The 20,339-nt window shown below is 55.2% G+C and overlaps 8 protein-coding genes across 8 annotated transcripts; 2 read left to right on the top strand and 6 right to left on the bottom strand.

Moving 5' to 3' along the window:
- Positions 1–641: 641 nt before the first annotated feature.
- BO70DRAFT_388070 (resistance to Congo red protein) lies at positions 642–1,544 on the bottom strand (the record flags this gene model as incomplete). The annotated part of the gene is made up of 3 exons (XM_025545955.1): positions 642–1,210; positions 1,280–1,393; positions 1,516–1,544. 3 exons carry the CDS (start codon positions 1,542–1,544, stop codon positions 898–900), a joined length of 456 nt encoding a protein of 151 aa, XP_025398169.1. The 3' UTR covers positions 642–897.
- Positions 1,545–2,535: 991 nt separating this feature from the next.
- On the top strand, positions 2,536–3,018 carry BO70DRAFT_60047 (uncharacterized protein). Its single transcript, XM_025548576.1, has one exon. It carries the CDS (start codon positions 2,644–2,646, stop codon positions 2,938–2,940), a length of 297 nt encoding a protein of 98 aa, XP_025398168.1. The 5' UTR covers positions 2,536–2,643; the 3' UTR covers positions 2,941–3,018.
- Positions 3,019–4,301: 1,283 nt separating this feature from the next.
- On the bottom strand, positions 4,302–5,720 carry BO70DRAFT_363117 (ADP-ribosylation factor-like protein). Its single transcript, XM_025543486.1, has 6 exons — positions 5,402–5,720; positions 5,187–5,259; positions 5,102–5,121; positions 4,970–5,032; positions 4,838–4,909; positions 4,302–4,782 (listed from the first exon to the last, which is right to left on the bottom strand). Exons 1-6 carry the CDS (start codon positions 5,449–5,451, stop codon positions 4,509–4,511), a joined length of 552 nt encoding a protein of 183 aa, XP_025398167.1. The 5' UTR covers positions 5,452–5,720; the 3' UTR covers positions 4,302–4,508.
- Positions 5,721–6,982: 1,262 nt separating this feature from the next.
- On the top strand, positions 6,983–11,347 carry BO70DRAFT_430147 (DNA-directed RNA polymerase I core subunit RPA135). The gene is made up of 3 exons (XM_025548134.1): positions 6,983–7,705; positions 7,780–10,219; positions 10,278–11,347. Exons 1-3 carry the CDS (start codon positions 7,205–7,207, stop codon positions 11,093–11,095), a joined length of 3,759 nt encoding a protein of 1,252 aa, XP_025398166.1. The 5' UTR covers positions 6,983–7,204; the 3' UTR covers positions 11,096–11,347.
- Positions 11,348–11,689: 342 nt separating this feature from the next.
- pre2 (proteasome core particle subunit beta 5) lies at positions 11,690–13,045 on the bottom strand (the record flags this gene model as incomplete). The annotated part of the gene is made up of 6 exons (XM_025545954.1): positions 11,690–12,025; positions 12,100–12,209; positions 12,264–12,312; positions 12,399–12,554; positions 12,635–12,742; positions 12,914–13,045. 6 exons carry the CDS (start codon positions 13,043–13,045, stop codon positions 11,690–11,692), a joined length of 891 nt encoding a protein of 296 aa, XP_025398165.1.
- Positions 13,046–13,454: 409 nt separating this feature from the next.
- BO70DRAFT_59935 (Eisosome component PIL1/LSP1 family protein) lies at positions 13,455–15,110 on the bottom strand. The gene is made up of 3 exons (XM_025548574.1): positions 14,917–15,110; positions 14,344–14,848; positions 13,455–14,286 (listed from the first exon to the last, which is right to left on the bottom strand). Coding segments are annotated over exons 1-3 (1,305 nt in total). The 5' UTR covers positions 14,919–15,110; the 3' UTR covers positions 13,455–13,488.
- A 497-nt stretch (positions 15,111–15,607) lies between these two features.
- On the bottom strand, positions 15,608–16,572 carry BO70DRAFT_59926 (uncharacterized protein). Its single transcript, XM_025548573.1, has one exon. The coding sequence runs from the start codon at positions 16,373–16,375 to the stop codon at positions 15,713–15,715; it is 663 nt and encodes a 220-aa protein (XP_025398163.1). The 5' UTR covers positions 16,376–16,572; the 3' UTR covers positions 15,608–15,712.
- Positions 16,573–17,041: 469 nt separating this feature from the next.
- On the bottom strand, positions 17,042–19,737 carry BO70DRAFT_338673 (uncharacterized protein). Its single transcript, XM_025541215.1, has 2 exons — positions 19,214–19,737; positions 17,042–19,136 (listed from the first exon to the last, which is right to left on the bottom strand). Exons 1-2 carry the CDS (start codon positions 19,466–19,468, stop codon positions 17,394–17,396), a joined length of 1,998 nt encoding a protein of 665 aa, XP_025398162.1. The 5' UTR covers positions 19,469–19,737; the 3' UTR covers positions 17,042–17,393.
- Between the last annotated feature and the right edge of the window lie 602 nt (positions 19,738–20,339).

Genomic DNA, 20,339 nt, shown 5'->3' with positions numbered 1-20,339 from the left:
AGCAGCACTTGAAACCGCCCGTTTCCTGCTTCATCGGCGCTCTCCACCGCTGTCGATCGCACCCACGGCCTGTCTGCGTATCTGCTTATTGGCAGTCGGGTGTCCACATAAGCTCTGCTGATTATCCAGGGGCATGGCATACATGCATGTAATGGCTCCCATCTCTTCGTAGTCACTCCATCGTCCTGGAATATACTCGTTCAACTCCTCAGTCTCATAGATATCGCCACCGAGGCGGGACGGGCTCTACAAACCATACAACACCCTCGTAGAGTAGAGAGAGATACATGAGTCTCCAAGGGGTGAATATTGAGCCATTCGCAGGCCCATGCTCCTCTAGTAAACTACTAGTTGGCGGGTTCGACCCAGAGAACATGCCATGGGTTGGAACGAGATGGGCGAGATATCAGCAACCTGGTGTCTTGACAGGATCCACTGGATGACAAAGACAATCGTGAAGATGGAATTTTGGATTGTATTCTAAGATACTTCATTACTGACATTATAGATCCGATATGCCCCTGTCGACTCGCAATCACGCTACAGTCCAGGCAATACTTTCAGTAGAAAAGAATGAAGACAAAACAAGGGGAAAGTACGAAACAACACAACTCTACCCCGACAGTTCATTATAGTACGAGAAAAAAAAAAAACAGAAGGTAGGGGAGAAAATAGACACAAAGAAACTCATAAACCCGTCATACATTCCCTCTGGTATCCCTTCCTAGCCGAACGCTATGAGACGCAGCAGGGAGCGACATATCCGAATAGCAGATGCTCAAAAGACGCCTGGGTAATTACATAAAAAGAAAGAAGATCGATCAAGGAAACCCCTTGTACCTAGAGAGAGGGTGAGAGAGAAGAGTCGTTTCACCAAGAGCCAATTTCCCAGCGGTGTTACACCTTGGGATGGGGAGGCGGTCCCGGAGGTGGCTGATGGACCCGTTCGCCACCGTGGTATGCGTTTGGCGGCTGTTGCAACTCGATCCCTGTTTGTTGGCCTCCGAAATACCCATAGGCCTGCGGGTGCGGCGTGTACTGCGGTGGCGGCGGTTGTTGTTGGTAGTAGGGGTTTGCATAGTAGGGGTTTTGCGCCTGCGTCTGCGCCTCTTGCTGTGATTGTTGGAAGGTAGGAGGGGGTCCGGCCATCCAGCCAGTGCCGGGGTGAGGTTGAAGGCCTCGTCCGCGTCGACGGCGAGCGTTGTAGCATCTGTCAAGTTGTATAAGCTTCCAGTCCACGCGCCAGCGTCCAAGAGGGGGGAGGAAAGAGGGTGCGTACGCAAAGAAGAAGAAGATGATCAAGGCTACTCCGACTATCACGGCAAACGCGATCCAGCGACCCCAGTCGTACCAGGAGCTGCCATCGCAGACCTCGCCTTGAACGGTGTGGTAACTGAGACACGATCATCAGCCACTGGATCTGGTGTACAACATGTCGGAACTGAGGGCCGTCCAGGTTCTCGAAAGCCTGAAGACCCCCGATCAGGGATGCTCAAGCACGCAGGCGATACGTACCAATCTCGACGACGTAGTAGAACGCCCATGGTGGCTGAACCTCTCTATCCGAGGTCTGGGAGCGGAAGATGACGTCGGTCAGGCGGTGCAGGGACAATCAAACTAGTGCTAGAGACGAAGAGAGATTGTAGGACGGATGGTGAAATGAATAAATTCGGGGGGAGGAGAGTCGCAGGAGGCCAAGAAAGCTCTTGAAATTAGGAAGGGATTTGAGCCAGGAGTTGAGGTAGGGGGAAAAGGGAAGAGGCAGTGAAGTTCTTCTGGGCGTCTGAAGGCAGCAGCAAAGTGAAAGGAACTGCACGGGTAAGTAATTATGGGGACGGTTGACGATTGGGTAAGGTAGGGCTGGGAAACCGGTGCCGTACTGTGCCAATGTGGCTGGGCAACCTGGGCGGTGGATGAAGAATGGTAGGGGGGCGAAGAGGGAAAAAATAAGGGAAAAAGGGAACAAAAGCAGGGGAAATTATCTAGAAAAAAAAATTGATCGGAACTGGATAGATTAATATCAATCAGGACTGAGGAAGATCTTGGACGCCAGCAATCTACCTAGTACTTAGGTAGGAGTCCATGACGGTCTTTATGGGCCAACCTCGCCTCAATAATCTTCCACTGCTAACTACTAAGTAAGTTAGTTACTAAGAGTTGCTAACTAATCCTTAAGTCACCCCGGCAGTGTTTGACGTAGTACTCCCCCCCTTCCCCAAACACCCCCCCCCACCAGCGTCGTACGTATTCCTTTCCGTCTACCAGTTTCTGACCACTTGACACATCGACACATGCGCGCAGCAATACGGCATATGAGCATCTGATGTTGGAGGGAGAGAGGAAGGGGGGGGGGGAAGGGGAACAGTTTATACCCGAGATCCGAGAGTCAGCGCAGCGCAGTGGTTCATGATCCCGGACGGTGGACATGGCAGCCGGTTAATATTAATGGATCTACGCGGCGTGTGTTCATGGACTATGGACTGTGGATTGTTGACTGTGGACTGTGGACATGGGGATGATTGACAGACTAAGACTAAGTAGTAAGATACATACAGATATCGACGTTTGGTGGCTCGGCAGACTGGATCGCATCATGTGGGCCCGTGACTGCAGCACCCGGACAAGCCTAGCGCCGGCCTCTCCATGCTTTTCCACTCAAAATTCGGGTGCCTGCTCGAACTCTTAAATCAAAGTCACTCACTCGGACTCCGGATCTCCATCCGTAATCGTCGCTGCCTTGGGTCGGGCAGTCTACAGAGTTTTGCTGGGTATTACAGGGCAATGCGACAATGGAATACTACAACACCTACCTTACTGACGCTGTACTGTACTTACTGCACGACTCCATTTTTGGGATTTCCCTCAACGTTATTGACGGTCGGATCCGGCATGGATGATGGAGTATTGATTGAGCCCTCGCTTGTAAGGGGACAATATTAACCCAGGGCATCTTGACCGCTTATGCTATGATTTAATGCAGTATAACTTGGCATAGTACCTCGGTCGGTAGTACCTAGGTATGTATGTGCTTGAACGCGTTTACTTACCCAGGACAGTATAATGGCTGTTTTACCTATTGGCTAGCCGGATGAATACTATTCAGCGCGGAGGAGCAGGAAGCAAGCAGATGGATGGCACCGGGTGCTGATCTGTGATATGGCATACCGGTAAGAAAGGAAAATTCGACTGGTCAAACCTGTAGCTGGATATCGGGCAAAGTGAAGCCATTGACTCGAGTGTCGAGTGTGTATCAGACTATCAGTGTCATGGAGACCTGGTGAAACCATGGAAGCCAAACCTGAAGCGATGTACTCCAACTGGTTAGTGCGTATCACAAGCTCACCAAGTTACCAACATGGTCAAGCCCAACGGAGGTCGGAGACATGCCCCAGCTCTGCACTAATCCGGTTTAAAGAACTCATGTTTCATGTTGAGGGTGGGGATACCTGGCTGATTCGCCTGTCATCCAGATCCACGATTCATTGTCCGGACTAGATAGATACGAAGCTGGCATGGATTAACTAGAATGTAGACAAGTGACAAAGACCGGGCCAGGTGGGCAGGTCATGCTACTAAGAATACTCTGACAGCGCCCTAAATCTTTCGCCGGATGGGGAAGTCACAGTTCAGGAGATGTACGGAGTACCTCGATACTTAACTACCTCCCACCACACTCACTTACTCTCCAGACAAACCCAACAATCCAAACCGGCCCAGTGCCAACGAACGGAGTTGTTTGGCTACCAGGGTACCACTAGCGAGCCAGTAATCTGCCTATAAAAGCACAGGATGTGATACTGATCCCAGAAGCCCTGAACCTTCGCCGGTGTTGTTGGCGGGGTTGGATTTGCTGGATTGGCATGGAAGGCTTGATTAGTTCCCGTCTGCGCAGCTGCAATGCCAACGCATCAGTTGGTCTGTGTGTGGCCCTGTTGGCCATCCTGCTTGCCCATGGGGATGCGCTTTAATAAGAATGAACGCCGTACCTTTCTCTCGCTGACAATTATCTACCTGCCTCTAAACTCCCCTTCTCGAGGAACGGGCGGCTGTCTACTTAGTACTGCTGTTGCGGCTGCGACTGTCACTATCCACGCTGCAGAGTCAACAATCATTTCACTAACCATGCAATCTGTCTCCCTCCACAGTCCGCAGCATACATACCATACCGTGTTCATTCTTCGCGGGCCACATTTCTGGCGCCAGTCTTACTCGTTTTTATGAGGAAAGACCCTGGAAAACATACAATGCACAAAACGGACTGACATAATTGACATAACCATAACCATAACCATAACCATAACAATAACCATCCAAATTCAAATCAGGAGGGAGTGAGTTGCTGAAATCGGACAAGATGGTTCGCTGAAACTCAATGTGCCTGGTTCACGTCTCACATCATTCACATCATTATATGGGCTGCGAGCCGCATTGTTTGCACTCTACGGGATCCCCCCCCGCCCCCCACGCTCCTCAGGCAGCCTCTGCTGTCGGTCGGTCGGTCTCTCTCCTCATCGGCTGGCCCGCGCGATCAACCAATGCAGAACAGCATCGAGGTTCGTTTCCTCTTTGGCGCTGATCCCATAGCAGCTCACTTCGCGCTGGGTGATGGATTTGAGATTCATCGCATCGATCAACTCGTCGACCGACAATTTATTTGGTAAGTCTGACTTGTTCCCCAGCACCAAGAGCGGGATTCCTTCGAGCGTCTCCTTCTTCATGAGGTCGTGCAACTCCTCGGTGGCCACCGGCAAGGCCGGACGATCTGCTGCGTCCACAATATAACTATCCTGGTGGTCAGCACGCCCAGTCTCTGCTCCGAGGGCAAGGGGATAGTTACACGATCGCATTCACTCCACGACAGTACCGCTCCCACATCGGTCGGAACCGCGGCTGCCCCCCGAGATCCCAGCTGGATAGATATTAGCAACAGCGCGCACCGAGGCTCGACGTCCAACTCTGGGGTACCAACCACTTGAGGGTCACATGGCCCTTTTGGACCCGTTTCGTGTTGAAGCCGATGGTGGGAATGGAACTGGAGATGGGTCTTAGCCAGACAACACACCCACGTGGGTAGGCCGAGTCCTACGCATTGAGCACTTACTCTACAGTGAACTCGCCGCCCTATATTATGACGTTAGCAACTACCACCGATAATATTGGGAAGGTTGGTTTCATCCGAGACATACCGCAAGCACGCGCAGCAGCGAGGACTTTCCAGCATTTTGCAGCCCGATCATGGTGACATCCATCTCCGTCGCCCTGCATTTGCGAAAATATATAATCGCTCTTAGCAACCCGAATCTTTCCTTATCTGCGGGGACGGCCCGAAGGGGGGAGGGGGGGGGGGGGGAACCATTCCCGGAGAAACAATGATTACTTATTGGGACGGCGGCCCACTTACCAGAACATCCTCAGAAGCCAGTCATAGATCGTGCGAAAGATACCCGCCATGTTTGTGATAAAGGGACGTCGTTCTGCGTGGACAACACAACGAGAACAGAGGGAGTGAAGGCAAATTTAAAGGGGTGGGGGGAAGGGACAGGCTTGGTAGAAGCAGGTCGAAAGGGCGCTGCTTGTCTCGGCTGGCTGGTGGGCGATCGACGACGGGTCAGCGAATATATCGACTTCCTGGCACGAGAATTTTGTACCTACTAAGGTTAAGTGGGGGTGGGTGGGCTTTCTGAAAGGGAGCAGAGCGTCAGTCGTCCCCTGCGCGGCCGGAAATCCAGACGCAGCGAGTAGTTGGAAACGACGAGGAGGGAAGAAACGTAGTTCAGTCGGGAACAGGATCTGGGAAATAATGGGGGTGGGGAGGGAGTAGTAGGGTAGGATAGGATAGGATAGGATAGGATAGCCAGCCGTAGCCGCGACGGGGAAGACGAGCGAGCGTGGGAGCGTGAGAGAGAGCGAGCGCTGGCTTGCTAAGGCTAGCAGCAGCTGAAGGGGCGAGGGACTGGGAAAAACCGAACCAAACCAACCCCAACCCAAACCAAACCGCCAGGGCCAAAACGCCGAAAGAAGGCGGCAATTTCCAGGATTGGCCGCGCCGTACGGATGGGAGCCAGAGCCAGAATATTATTTCAGTTATTTCTTCTTCTTGTTCTTGATCTTGATTAATGCCATGCCTCTCTGCTTTGCGGTGAAACTAAGCTGTCCCGATCTATGTGCACGCATGACCGTTCGCTCTTGCGCCGCCCGCAACCTGCCACTGCCAGCCTGCCAGCCTGCCGGTCCCTGTCAGTCTGTGTCAGGACGAGATAGATAACTTCCTACGGAGTACTTGACTAGATAGGTCCTAAGTTACTTGTGTATCGACTATCAAGGTGGTCTAGTCCGTCCCCTGCCTCATGTACCTAACTACCTAGAGGTGCACGCCCGACTAGTCACGCTTAGTTGCGTGTGGTGGGTGGGAACCGGTGGCTCAGTCGCACGAGGAAAATCCATGGCCGGGATTTTTGACAGTCCCAGTCCCAGTCCCGATAATATGGCATATTGATGGCGATGTGTGGATGGCGGCGACCAATAGTTCCTCCCGCGGATGGATACTAGTCGGCGTCTAGTAGTGTCTAGTGAGGTATCTATAGAGTGTGGATAGATAGATAGAAATATAGATAGTCCAGCAGATTTCAATGACGAGTCCACCCGCCTTATCTGGAGTCTGGACAAGCGGTGGACGGTGGACAAATCCACCTTTCTTTTCCACCCCCAAAGGCAATTGATTAATCGTGATCCATGATGACCCGCCCATTGACGCTGTCGGGGTTTGCCTTGTTGCCTAAGGCGGCCCTTCCCTGTCCGTCCCGTGCATCGATCCCGTGATGCACTCCCCTTATGTAAGCTACCGTCCTAGTTATCGGCCTCAGGCCCTACCGCAGGAGTTGTCAGGCTATCAGCACGTGAGGATATCTGTCCGCCGGGTCCACCTCGAAAAATTTCCCCGTCGAGCGACGACGAGACGCTTCGTTGCTCTCCAGACCAGCGACCAGCACAACTCGGGGTCTCTGTGCGAGTCGCATCCCCTCTCCATCCACATCCTCCCTCTCACGCTCCTGTTCTTCCGGTCAGGAGGGAAGGCGAATCTGCTCAGACCACTAGCACCTAATTGACCGCAGGTGCTCCACGTTGTACCGAGTCGGAGGTACAATCGAACTTTTTTCCTTCCACTTTTTCGGCCTCTCGGACACGACCACCAGGACAGTCCACCATGGCCCCCGCGGCGACAGACACCAATTGGTCCGTCGAATACGACACCCTCAGGCGGGAGAAGCTCTTCCGGAACCCGCCCAAGGACCATACCGCGTTCCCGGCTCTGGCAGCGGCCATCCGGCCACACGTTGATTCCTTCAATGCGCTCTTCGACGGCCCCAAGATCCTGGAGGCGGCTCTGAAGGATATCGGAACCAAAACCTTCCTCGACGGCGAGGCCGAGACATCCGAGCAGAAGAAGGCGCGGCAAGCGGAGGGCCGCAGGGCGCCGAAGCGCAACAAGCTCAACGTTCGCGTCACCCAGGTTTTCTTGGACAAGCCGGCCCTCCCGGCTACCAACAAGTTCACCAGTCGCAACCGCAACATCTACCCCTCCGAGTGCAGAGAGAGACACGCCTCCTACCGTGGAAAGCTGCGCGCCAGACTCGAGTGGCAGGTCAACAATGGAGACTGGCAGGAATCCATCAGAGAATTGGGTCAGGTCCCAATCATGATGCGGGTGAGTGCGACACGCTGCATACCTCTGTGTCCATTGTGCTGTAAGGGCGCCAGCTGACTCGAATAATCTTCTAGACCAACCGGTGTCATCTGGAGAAGGCGACCCCTAATGAGCTCGTCGAGCACAAGGAAGAGTCGGAGGAACTGGGTGGCTACTTCATCGTCAACGGAAACGAGAAGCTCATTCGAATGTTGGTCGTCGGAAAGCGGAACTTCCCCATGTCGATCGTTCGTGGTTCTTTTGTTCGCCGTGGACACACCTACACCAAATACGGTATCCTCATCAGGTCCGTCCGGCCGGACCAAACGTCGCAGACGAACTTCCTCCACTACCTCACGGACGGCAACCTGACTTTCCGTTTCTCCTGGCGCAAGTCTGAGTATCTCGTCCCGGTGATGATGATCCTCAAGGCCCTGGTGGAGACGAACGATCGCGAAATCTTCGAGGGAATTGTCGGAGGCTCTTCCTCTGAGGGCATCAAGAACACATTCGTGACGGATCGTGTCGAGCTACTCTTGCGGGTATACAAGCCGTTCAACACACACAGCCGCTCTGCTTGCCGAGCTTTCCTCGGAGAGAAGTTCAAGCCGGTTCTCGGCGTGCCAGCGGACATGTCCAACGAGGATGCCGGTACCGAGTTCCTCCGCAAGGTGGTCCTGCCTCACCTGGGTAACCACAATGTGACCGAGACCCAGGATTACGACAAGTTCAAGATGATCCTATTCATGATCCGCAAGCTCTACGCTCTGGTTGCCGGAGACTGCGCTCCTGACAACCCGGATGCTGTCTCCAACCAGGAGATTTTGCTCGGTGGATCGCTCTACGGAATGATCTTGAAGGAAAGACTCGAGGAATGGATTCGGTCTTTCCAGCCGATCCTGAGGGATTGGTCCAACCGTAGCCAGGGCGCGAAGTTCAGTGATCCGGCATTCGAGCGGGATTTCCTGTCCAAGGTTGTGAAGCGCAGTAACGAAAACATCGGAGGAGCTCTGGAGTATTTCCTGTCCACGGGTAACCTCGTCAGTCCCACGGGTCTCGATTTGCAGCAAGCGTCCGGTTACACGGTCATGGCGGAAAAGATCAACTTCTACCGATTCATCAGTCATTTCCGAATGATTCACAGAGGTAGTTTCTTCGCCCAGCTGAAGACGACGACCGTCCGTAAGCTGCTGCCTGAGAGTTGGGGTTTCTTCTGTCCCGTGCACACACCTGATGGTGCGCCCTGTGGTCTGCTTAACCATCTTGCGCACAAGTGCTTGATCGCGACGAGCGATGTGGATGTCACTCAGGTTCCCAAGGCGTTGATCCAGCTCGGTGTGCGGTCTGATTCGTCAGTTTCCGTGGCTGAGAGTGTCACAGTCCAGCTCGATGGCCGAATCATTGGATACTGCTCACCGAAGCAGGCCTCTGCGATTGCCAACACCCTGCGACGTTGGAAGGTGGCGGGCTCTGACAAGATCCCGCGCGAACTGGAGATCGGCTACATCCCCAACACCAACGGTGGTCAGTACCCCGGTATCTACATGTTCTCGCAGGCCGCCAGAATGTACAGACCCGTCAAGCATTTGGCTCTCGACAAGCTCGACTTTGTCGGTCCGTTCGAGCAGCCATTCATGGAAATTGCCTGCTTGCCCCAGGATCTCATCGCCGGCGTTTCGACCCACATCGAGTTCTCACCCACCAACATCCTCTCCATTGTCGCCAACATGACGCCGTTCTCCGACCAGAACCAGTCTCCCCGTAACATGTACCAGTGCCAGATGAGCAAACAAACAATGGGTACGCCCGGTACGTCCATCGACTTCCGTACCGACAACAAGCTCTACCGCCTGCAGACCGGTCAAACACCCATCGTCCGGTCCCCTCTCTACAACGCCTACGGTCTGGACAACTTCCCCAACGGCACAAACGCCGTCGTGGCTATTATCTCGTACACCGGCTACGACATGGACGACGCGATGATCATCAACAAATCGTCCCACGAGCGTGGATTCGGACACGGTACGATCTACAAGACCAAGGTTCACTCTCTCGACGAAAAGGACTCCCGCCGTGGCAAGTCCAGACGCGAGGTCACCAAGCTGTTCGGTTTCGCCCCGGGAGGCGAGATTCGGGCCGAATGGCGTGCCACCCTGGACGAAGACGGTCTTCCTCACCTCGGCTCCCGAGTCAAGGAGGGCAGTCTCGTCGCCGCGTGGCACACGGTGCGCTACGATGCTGCCTCCGACTCGTACGTGAACGTCGACGGAATCACCCACTTTGTCAAGTACAAGGACCAGGAAGACGGCTACATCGACAGCATCCGCATCATGGGCGCGGAATCGGGCGTTGAACCCTGCCAAGCCATCAGCGTCAAGTACCGCGTGCCGAGAAAGCCCATCATCGGTGACAAGTTCTCCTCCCGTCACGGACAGAAGGGTGTTTGCTCCCAGCTCTGGCCTGCCGTGGACATGCCCTTCTCCGAGAGTGGCATCCAGCCCGATCTCATCATCAACCCTCACGCTTTCCCCTCCCGTAAGCCCCTCCTCAATCCCCCTAGAACCTAACGCAGCCCACCACTAACCCCGACCAGGAATGACCATCGCCCAAATGATCGAATCCATGGCCGGCAAAGCCGGCGCCCTGCATGGCCACCCACAAGACTGCACGCCGTTCCAATTCTCCGAAGAAAACACCGCGGCGGACTACTTCGGACACCAGCTCCGCAAAGCGGGATACAACTACTACGGCAACGAGCCGCTGTACAGCGGCATCACGGGCAAGGAATTTGCCGCGGACATCTTCGTCGGCGTCGTCCACTACCAGCGTCTGCGTCACATGGTCAACGACAAGTTCCAAGTCCGTACCACCGGTCCCGTCAACCAGCTGACCGGCCAGCCCATCAAGGGTCGTGCCAAGGGTGGAGGTATCCGAGTCGGAGAGATGGAGCGTGATTCCCTGATTGCCCACGGTGCCGCGCATCTCCTCCAGGACCGTCTGATGAATTGCTCCGACGCCACCCGCTCTTGGATCTGTCGCGACTGCGGCTCGTTCCTGTCGACCCAGGTCGCTGTTTCGGGCGCCGGCTCGAATAAGGCGCGGGCTGCCGCTGCGAAGGCCGCGTCCGATTCCCAGGGTCTGGTTCATGGCCAGGAGAAGGGCCAGTCTGGTGGTGACCGGAGCGGTGGTAATGCCGCCCTGGGCGGTCTATCCGGTATCGTCCGCTGTAGACGCTGCGCGCGCGAGGCCGTCTTCGATGACTCCCGGGCGGAGATCTGGGAGGATGGCGATGGTCATCGCTACGTTGGCGGTGATAATGTCACTATTGTGGCTGTTCCGGGTGTCTTGCGCTTCTTGGATGTTGAGCTTGCCGCTATGGGCATTCGCATGAAGTTCTGGGTGGATAATTAAGCAATCGATCTCGATTGTCTCGATTGATCATTTGATTGATGATTCGTGCTGTGTGGCTGGGTGACGACCCGTTTGGATTAGATGAAGTGGATAAATCTACAAAAGCATCTTTTTGTTATGTTATGTTTATGTTCTTTTTTAGATCGGGCGCATTTCAGCACTATTTTCTTGACTGCTATATTCCTCTGCTTTTTGGTCCTTGGGGATGTTTCTATTGATGTGTATGTGTATGTATGCATGATGTATTTAGTGGGTTTGCCTAGTCTTACCATGGGATTGCATTTTATTTAAGTCTTCTTCTATGTAATATTGTGCGATGGCGCCTTTGGGTGTTGGGACCTGTTATGTGTTGCGCCATGCCACGAGTGTAGTCGTAGTCAGTATTTGCTCTTGCATTACCTACCATACGTATGGATGTGCTGCTGGTGCTGGTGCTGCTACGGTATATCTATAGCCTAGCGTATCGTATCGTATCTACCCAAGAAAATCACATAAGAGTAATATCTTAAATGCCTAAAGTAATAAGAGTATCATATCCACCATACAAGCCCAGATCCAACCACACCCACCCATCCATCCATCCATCTTCCCCGCTTACAACTCCGACGTAACATTCGAGAACTCGCCCTTCTCGAGCTTCGTCTTCCAGAATATCGGGTTCATGTCGCTGAAGCCATGGTGGACCCAACCCTCCTCCTTGACGTGGTACAGGTTGATGAAACCACCGGAGTAGGCGTCACGGTGCATGGCAGCCAGGATACTCCTCCGGCCGAGCTCGAGCGCCTCCTCCTCGGTCAGGTCGTACTTATAGTTCGCATCCAGCACGCCGTACGCGAAGGTCTGACCGGAACCGACACAGAACAGGTTGCCGGGCAGACGGGTGCCGTCGGAGTCGATGTAGTAGAGGGCGGGACCCTCCTGGGGGGTCATCTGTTGTTTGTGGTGGTTAGTTTGGGTGAATGGTTGGGGGATGGATGGGGGTGATGGTGAGGGTGTGGACGTACACCTGCTAGCATGGTTCCCATGCTCAGACCCATGCCCTTGTAGGAGTATGTCAGGTTGGCGAGGATCTTGGAGGCAGCGGCGACGGTGATACGGCGCTTGTGACGGATTTCTGTTCAATATTAATATGGGGACTGGGGTTCGGATGATGGGGTGGTGGGCTTGCCGTGAAGTGTGCACTGCTGGCTCAGATATCTCAACCAGTATTGACAGTCCTATCGACGGATCGTCAGTCATCCATCCGATCTCAATGCAATCCTCCTTCCACTAGTTGATGCTTAAACTGCAGCGTATCACATACCGCAGCACCTCCAGCCATGGTACCCAAGAGACCGGGAGTGGGCTCATTCGACGTCTTGTCCTCCCCGCGACTCAGCCGGGAGACGGGGATAACCTTCTTGACGGTCTGACTGGCGATCCAGTTTCCAGCGGTGGCTCTCGAATCGGTAGCGACGATCTAATAGAAGAAGCCACAGTCAGCGAGCGGGACGGAGAGAAAACACAGTGACGAGGAGGGGGATGGTGATGACGCCATACAATTCCGCCCTGGAATCGGAAGGCGAGTGTCGTCGTTCCGTGGGCAAGTTTGATAGGGCAGCTGGGATTTGAGTGGTCGTCGGTCATGGCACGCAGGAAGGCTCTGGACTAGATGAGACGAGGGGAGGTCAGCCGCTGATCTGATTTGACGATAGTCTCAAGGTGTGTGTGTGTGATGAGGTAGCAGGTCCTGTCTGGTGCGTGCGGCTCCGGGCATAACTTCCGACATCCCCAGGAGCTGCTGGCACCACCCGCGGGCCGCTATGGCTGGCAGCTCACATTATCGACCGGAGGAAGGGTGAATTTCAGCGAGAGGGGAGGAAGGCTCTCTGTGAGGTCACGCTGCTCTTGCTCCGAGTAGAACTCATTCTGATGCGGCGGGCGCGAGTATTGGGCGACCAATTTGTCCATGATGTGCGAGGGTCGGGTAGCGGAGTGGTAAAGACACGGGGGGGGTAGGAGGTAGCGAGATGGGATTGTAGAGCAGCGAGGAGGGGATGGAAGCGAAGATGAGGATGGGCGGACGAGGCAGCTCGGGAGCTTTGGAGATGATGGATGCTTGGAGCTCAAGCCGCCGTCCGCGTCACGCTGGCCGCCTGCGTCACGTGCCGCCACCGACGCCGCCTTCAGGCCGCCACTTCTACAGGACTTACTCTGCAAGTACTCATGACTGATGCAACACTCGTGCTTATTATTGGGACAACACTAATTACGCGCAGGCAGCACACCCGTCCAGATGCCTCCATTTTAGTGCCGTGCCTGCCTCCATTGATACATACATACTAAAGCTACAGATACCTGATAACGAACATAACCAGAAACAATATAAAAAAAAAAACAGCTCGTCCCTTGGCCTAGATAGGCACGGCGACAGGCTGCGCCCGTACCGGGACGGGACTGGAGATCTGCGGCGCCTCCGGGCCTCGTGCGGTAAATGAGTTTCGCGGATCTGGTGCTCGGGGCACCTCGTCCTCCGTCTTGTCGAACCCTTCGTCAACGGCAGAACCGTTGGCAGTCTGCTCTCGGGCAGTCGGGCTGAGACCCTGGCTCTGTGCTGGAACTCTGCTGGACTCCGTCACACCAGCTCCTTGGGCGGCAACTGGCTGTTGGGAACGACCAGTGTATATATCTGGGGTAGCGGTTGCATACTCATCCTGGGTAGTTCCATTGGTATAATGCTCCGCGGTACCGCCATTCACGTATGGCTCTGCAGTGCCGCCGTTCACATACGGCTCTGTAGTGCCATCAGCATGTGACTCTCGACCGGCTCCGTTGAGATATGAAGGTTCAGCTGAACCGTTGACGTCGCGCACGGAGTCCGAGGCGGTGGTCTCAACCGCGTATGATCCCCGGGCACCGGCTCTGCGAGCGGCAGTGGGCAAAAGCGTGCTGTCTGGCATGTCTCCTGCTGCGGTGTGGATGGGCACGGTGGTGCTCTCCCAAGAACGGAGGTCGTTTTCGGCATCCTCGAGGACTTGTTTCGTGACCGAGCCGCGATCATACTCGTGAGGAGCGTCGCCAGGGACGACAGGAGTATCATCTAGATAATTGAGCAAACGACGAGCATGGCGCGCAAGCAGGATCTGTTTCTCGCTTCGTTCGATGACCGCCGCGGTGTGAATATCCATTGCTTCCTTGAATTTCGACCTAGTCTGGTTGAACCATTAGTATTAGCGAGCCATATGATGTCCTAACCAATCGAAACATACCACATTGGTCAACTGAGCCTCAGCAACCAGACTCTGCGCCTCCGCGCGGACGAGCTCCTGCTCCAAAATATCGATCTTATGGCTATGCGGCTCCTTCCACTTCAGCTTCTGGATCTCATCCGCGATCTTCGCGCGGTGATCCCGCGAGGGCTGGACCGAGTTCTCCGTGTCGCGGATCTGCTTCAGCACGACGCGGTATTCCTCCAGATATCCCGCAAACGTATCCTCCTGCTCGCCTATCTCGGCCATGAGCACGCCGACCTTGTCCGAGATGTCCGCGACGGCATCGTCCTCCGTCCACTCGCCCCATTCGGACAGCTGAGAAGCGATGGACACGCGCTCGCGGCCGGCCTTCTCATGGGCCCCGATGGCGGCGTTCTCGGCCTTGATGACCTGGTTCAGCTTCTTGCTCAGTTCGGGCTGCTGGAAGCCGCGCAGCGTGGAGAAGCTGAATCGGGTACGCGAGGGCACGGAGTTCCTCCGTCGAGTCGACATGTTTCGGTGCCTGTGTGGAAAAGTCAGCTAGCCAGCCATACGAAAGAATCCGTCAGTCAAGCTGAGATGAATGCATACATGATTGCGCACTAGCTGGTATCCAGCAAGATAATTACAAACGACAGAAGGCAGCTGAGTGGTGTGTACAAAGAGCTAATCACTAGGCAGGAATGCGCCTTCCGGGAATGAAATTCGGATGTGGTTGATCTCAACCCATCCGTCAATATCCAACTAAGCTGGCCGTGGTAGGTAGTTCACAACAATAGGCTCGTGTCATATAGCAGGGATCACCGTCAGTGGAGTGGAGTAAGTAGTATCGAGAAAACGACCCAAATGGCTGTCTCGCTGCAGTTCAATTAAACCGACTGGCCCAGCCCGTGACGTCATGCGGGAGGGACGGATGTTGAGGTCATTGTCCGGTTGCAGGGCATCTCGTGCATCTTGCCATTGTGAGGATCCATGGGATGGCAGAGCTTAATCGGATGGCTTATCTGATAGTATTGACGATTGACCATGCGGGTGGGGATGTCACATTCTGGCCCCAAAGGCAATTAACGACAGTGGTATCACAAACACAGACAGCAACAAACGACAAAAGAGACAGGAGAGACAAAGAGCGACAAATCGAAGCAAAAAAAAAAAAAAAAAAGAATGAAGGCGAGTAAAAGCCACTCAAGCCAGCAAGCAAGACATATGAAAACCCAATATATCTACTCCAACCAACCAACTGAGCCAAACAGACAAACAGACAAACCAACAATAAGAACAACATCAACAGCAATAGCAAACCCTCATCACCTCCCTCATACTCTCTCCTGAACCACCCTCCCCAAACCACTCAACACAAACAAGATCAAGATAATAGACAGAACCCCTACCTCCCCCTCACATACTCCACCTTAACCCTCCTATCCACGACCTCCTCCTCCTCCTCGACCTCCTCCTCCACAACCTCCCCCTTATCCCTCTCCTCCCTCTCCTCCACCTCATCCACCTCCTCCACCTCCCTCCCGTATCTCCTCTCCCATCCCCATCCCCCTCCCCTGCCACACCTCTCCCTCTCCCTCTCCCTCTCCCTCTCCCACCCCCTCCTTCCCCCCCTAACAACCCACTCGACATCCACCTCCGGCTCCAAAACCTCCCACCGCACGGCCGGCACGCGCACACACTCAATCACAACAGGCCGGGGCCGGGGCACGCGGATCGGGATGAAGGTCTCCTCGATTGTTCGACAGCGGGTTCGTGTGATGGTTGTGTAAGAGCCGGGGGAGTAGCATCTTGGCGGGGGGGAGAAGCAGTGGCGAGGGGGAGGGGAGAGGCAGCGGGGAGGAGCGCGGAGGGGACGTTTGCGAAGGATAGGAGGGGGAGGGGGAGGAGGCGAGGGAGAGAGGGAGATGGAGCAAGAGCAGGAGCGAGAGTGCGAGGTAGACCGGGAGCGGTGTCTGCGGCGGCCTCGTTCTCGCTCTCTTCCTTTTTCTCTGCCTCTATCTTTGCCTCTCTCGCGGGATGGAGCGGGGGGGTCTTTGGGGAAGCACATCGTCTCGTCTCGTGTCGTCTCGTCTCGACTGTACTGTAGTTTGGTTGTGTGTTGTGTTGTGTTGTGTTGTGTTGTGTGGTGCTGTATTGCAGATTGCAGCTCGAGCAGCAGCTAGAGTAGCTAGATATACAATCTCCAAATAAAAAGAAAACAAAAAAAAAACGAAAGGACGTAGTCTTCTTGCAATACTGCAATATAGCCGCAAGTCTACATCCACCGAAACCTCCCAGCTCGAAGCAGAAGCAGACGGGCAAAGAGCACGCAGTATATACATACTACATCCTACATACGAGCACTGGCTGCTTTCTTCTGATCTCATCCACCCGACATGGATCACTTGACTAGCGTGTCAGGCGGGTGGGTGGTCACTGGTGGTGCCGGGCCGGGTGATGGGATCAGCCATCAGCCGTTTCGATGGGATGGGAGTGATGCGGTCGGCGGGTAGGGACGACGTGCATGATCTTTGGGTTTGAGGAAGGGAGGGGGAAGGGGGTGGATGTTGAGGGTTATGGGGGTGGTGGGTCATGGTGGGTGTGATACTTAAGTATAAGTTGTTTGGGCGGGTGGTAAGGCTGTGTATTGCAGTATCTTACTGTACTGCATCGTACCTACAGATTTTAAACCGCCGAGCTTTCTGCACCATACGCATACGCATACGCATAGCCTCATAAGATACTACTAGTTAGTAGACATCTGGTTAAAATACAATATGAACTGATGGCTAGATCTGGAATGTACATCGATGAGCATCACAGTCCAGGGTCCGGTCCACTCCGAGATAGAGACGACTCCTAGATACATCCATGAACAGATGGCAGAAAATAAATGCGCAAGTCTGATCCATGTCAACAGAGAGTGAGTCAGTCCATCAGTCATACCCATACTGCAAGGCACCAGTCAAAGTCACGGCACCAGTCAAAGCACGGCTCAAGTAAAAAACAATCCCAGCGCCAAATAAATGGTTACAAGAGCTCCTCAACACCATATCAGACCCACCCCAAAATCCCAGCCGATCAGCCTACGCCATGTCGTCATCGTGGTGATGGGTGTTTTCATTATCCGATGCGTGGAATGCATCCCCGAAGGCCGAGTTCTCCAAGTCCGGTAGGTCCAGCCCGTCGTTCTGTTCGGTGTAGGCCGCGAGGGCGTCGCCAGCGCTGTCCATGTTGGTGAAGTCGAAGTTGGCCCCGTCCAGCGCCGAGTCTCCGACCCCCCCTCCGTTGCCGGGAGTCAGGCCGTGGATCCCGCTACCTGGCGTGTCGATGCCCGGGAGAGAGCTGTCGCCCGCAACAGGCTGATCCTTCTTCTCGTCGTTGACCATCACCCAGTCGCCTGTTTCACCTGCTGCCACGTTCGAGGCTTGTCCGTCGCCCATGTCCATGTCCATGTCAAGAGACTGCTGCTGCGCGGTGGGCTGTGGCTGAGGTGGCGCAGGAACACCCCCGCCGGCCACGGGAGCAGCGGGCGCGCCGGGCTGTATTGTTCGCTCCAGGGTTGTCGATGCGGCGGGCGCTCCTGGAGCAGACGGAGATCCCAGCTGGTCGAGGAATTGGCTGTCTGCGTTCTCCATGTCGATGTCGCCCTCCACCGGGGTCTCTGCCTTGTGTCCGGACTCGATCTTCTCCAACAGACCCCCTTTCTGCACGCAAGACACTCTCGGCTCCGGGACGATCTTTCTCTGCCACGCCTTTTCCACCTCGCGCGCGATGTCGGAAACCTTGTACTTCGCGGATTCGACCTGAGGCATCTGGGTGGCGTCATCTTCCGTGGGCATCAGGATGCGGCCTTCCAATCTCCACGGCTCCGAACCGGTATCCGCGGGATCTGACGCCGCTTCCCGAAGCCGAAGTTCCGCATCCTTCAGCAGAGATGTACGCTTGAATTTCTCCATTCGCCGCGCATGGCGTCTCTTCATCTTCTCAATATCGGCGTTCATATCGGCCACCTTCTTGGCGACGCGATCGGCGAATTCTTCCGCTTTACCGGGTTCCAGCTTTTCGGCTTGTACGGACGCATTCGCATCCTTCGCCTCAGCATTGGTGGGTCCGACAGGTGCGTCAAAGAAGCCTGCCGTCAGGGACTCCAGCTCTCCCTTCCGACCCAGGCCGAGGGAGACAGGAGTGATCTGGCTGATGGCATACGGCGACGCGAAAACCTCCTCCATCCATTCGTGGTGTTGCTGGTATCGCATCTTGCTGATCTCGCGAGGAGTGAGAAGGTCCATGGTGTCCCCGGTGGAAACGTCTTCATCTTCGAGAGTGAAATCCGCCGTGGCCGCATTGACCGCAGTTGACGCCGCACGATGCGCACGCGCAGCCTTGGCCGGGGGAGGACCGGTGGGAGGCGGACCACCCGGACCCGGCGGGGCATAGAAGGGTTGGCGTCCGACCATGGCACTTGGGTAGGCGCCGGGGATCTGTTGAAAGCCTTGCGGGGCCATCTGGGGAGGGAAATTGATCGCCGGCCAATTGTTTCGATCGTGTAGCATGAAATCCTTGCGTGCAAGTTGACCCTGGCTCTGAAGGAAGCGGCGCTGGGCAAGCATGTTTTGGACCGCAGGCATGACGGGGATTCGATTCGCGGGGATATGTTCCGTCGGGGGCGCTCTCGAGTAGTGAACAATCCACAGTGAAGGGTCGGGTGGAGGCACATTGGGGTTAGGGACCTTCGTAGGCAGGAGTCGGTAGCGTCTGCGACAGTGAATGGCCAAAGACTCGTTAGGGGGGTGGTAGCCACTGCGGTGTAGCCACATTTCCACCATCTGGCGCATTTGTGTTAGCTGTCAGGTTGTCCGCCCGGGGAAGGACGGGGGGGGGGGGGGGGGGCGGGGGCGCATACGTAGCCACGAGCTTCGAAGGTGAACACTTGTTCGGCATCCGCCCAGACATAACCATCACTGGCGAAGTTGGTGGCCAGGTGATTCAACGGCTGCCAGGTGAGCATCACGGTACCATCCTGGGGGCCGTCGAGGAACGTCCAATGCATGGGTTGCACCTCCCGAACAATCTTCTGCGCGGAGAGTAGGTATTCGACGACGGTGTCGGTGGGCATCATATGCATCAGGGGGTAGCGGTGCCGCGACACCAGATGCATGTGCGGCAGCTGAACAATTCAAAGCATCCTGGTCAGCGGCTTGAAGGGTTTGAGATGGCATTGATGCATCGCGTCCCGGGTGGATAACCTACCAACTGCGCGGGAACACGGCTTGCTGGGTCCTCCATGGTGAACAAAGGCCGGGAAGGATCACGAAAAAGGGTTCAATGTTCGCCAAGGGCTCAGTGTGTCAAAGCGGAGGAGAGGCCCGGATGCATGCGCGATTGCGAGGGCCAACCGGCGAGCAGTTGAGTAACAGGCGTTGGATCAAGGCAGCGAAGGCCAACGCGACGCGGAAAATTGACGGGGAGGTTTGGAGGTTCCGTCGCCGGAGCCACAATCCCGCCTCGGTGCGGCCGTCCAAAACGACCACTGCCGCTGATCAGACACCTGAGCCCCCAGGCGACCACAGCTGCCCTTTCGGGAACGGCCCAGCAGATCCGAGATCGTCAAATCCACATCTTTTCCATCGTGTCATTCGTTGCATCCGACTTCTTTTCCCCGCAATGTTGGGGTTTGTTAGTTCCACTATAGTATGTACGACGGTTCAAGGACAAGAGCTGCTTCTATTGAGCCCTCCCTGGCGTGACATGGAGTGCCTCCATGCTCTCTTTCCTATATAGACAGTGAGACACCTGCATGGCCCCTGTCTTCCTCATATCAGTTTCATGTTAGGACAACCTGCAGCCCCGCCAGCAAGGGCGTGAACCATCCAGACTGGGGCCGCCAGCCTCTTTGTTGCTTCTGTCTAGTCCTACTGCCTCCGTGACCTTCCTCATTAAGCCTTCCCGCCATCTGGTTTGCTTCCACTCAAGCTTTGCCCGCCACCCACTCTGCAGCCATGTTTTCTCCGCACGCGGCATGATTGGGT

This window comes from Aspergillus heteromorphus (assembly GCF_003184545.1).
Source record: "Aspergillus heteromorphus CBS 117.55 chromosome Unknown BO70scaffold_17, whole genome shotgun sequence".
NCBI lineage: Eukaryota > Fungi > Ascomycota > Eurotiomycetes > Eurotiales > Aspergillaceae > Aspergillus > Aspergillus heteromorphus.
The sequence above is the reverse complement of the archived record's forward strand: the minus strand, read 5'-3'. Positions and strand labels throughout refer to the sequence as shown.

Coding starts and splice junctions, on each gene's coding strand:
- BO70DRAFT_60047 (XM_025548576.1), top strand. CDS start 2,644: ATGCTTTTCCACTCAAAATTCGGGTGCCTGCTCGAACTCTTAAATCAA.
- BO70DRAFT_430147 (XM_025548134.1), top strand. CDS start 7,205: ATGGCCCCCGCGGCGACAGACACCAATTGGTCCGTCGAATACGACACC. Junction 7,706..7,779: donor AGGTCCCAATCATGATGCGG/GTGAGTGCGACA, acceptor ATAATCTTCTAG/ACCAACCGGTGTCATCTGGA. Junction 10,220..10,277: donor CCCTCACGCTTTCCCCTCCC/GTAAGCCCCTCC, acceptor AACCCCGACCAG/GAATGACCATCGCCCAAATG.
- BO70DRAFT_338673 (XM_025541215.1), bottom strand. CDS start 19,468: ATGCATCTGGTGTCGCGGCACCGCTACCCCCTGATGCATATGATGCCC. Junction 19,137..19,213: donor CCTTCGAAGCTCGTGGCTAC/GTATGCGCCCCC, acceptor CAAATGCGCCAG/ATGGTGGAAATGTGGCTACA.
- BO70DRAFT_363117 (XM_025543486.1), bottom strand. CDS start 5,451: ATGGCGGGTATCTTTCGCACGATCTATGACTGGCTTCTGAGGATGTTC. Junction 5,260..5,401: donor TGGCTTCTGAGGATGTTCTG/GTAAGTGGGCCG, acceptor TCGCAAATGCAG/GGCGACGGAGATGGATGTCA. Junction 5,033..5,101: donor GGCGGCGAGTTCACTGTAGA/GTAAGTGCTCAA, acceptor ACCCATCTCCAG/TTCCATTCCCACCATCGGCT.
- BO70DRAFT_59926 (XM_025548573.1), bottom strand. CDS start 16,375: ATGTGCTTCCCCAAAGACCCCCCCGCTCCATCCCGCGAGAGAGGCAAA.
- BO70DRAFT_59935 (XM_025548574.1), bottom strand. Junction 14,287..14,343: donor AGGCTCAGTTGACCAATGTG/GTATGTTTCGAT, acceptor TGGTTCAACCAG/ACTAGGTCGAAATTCAAGGA.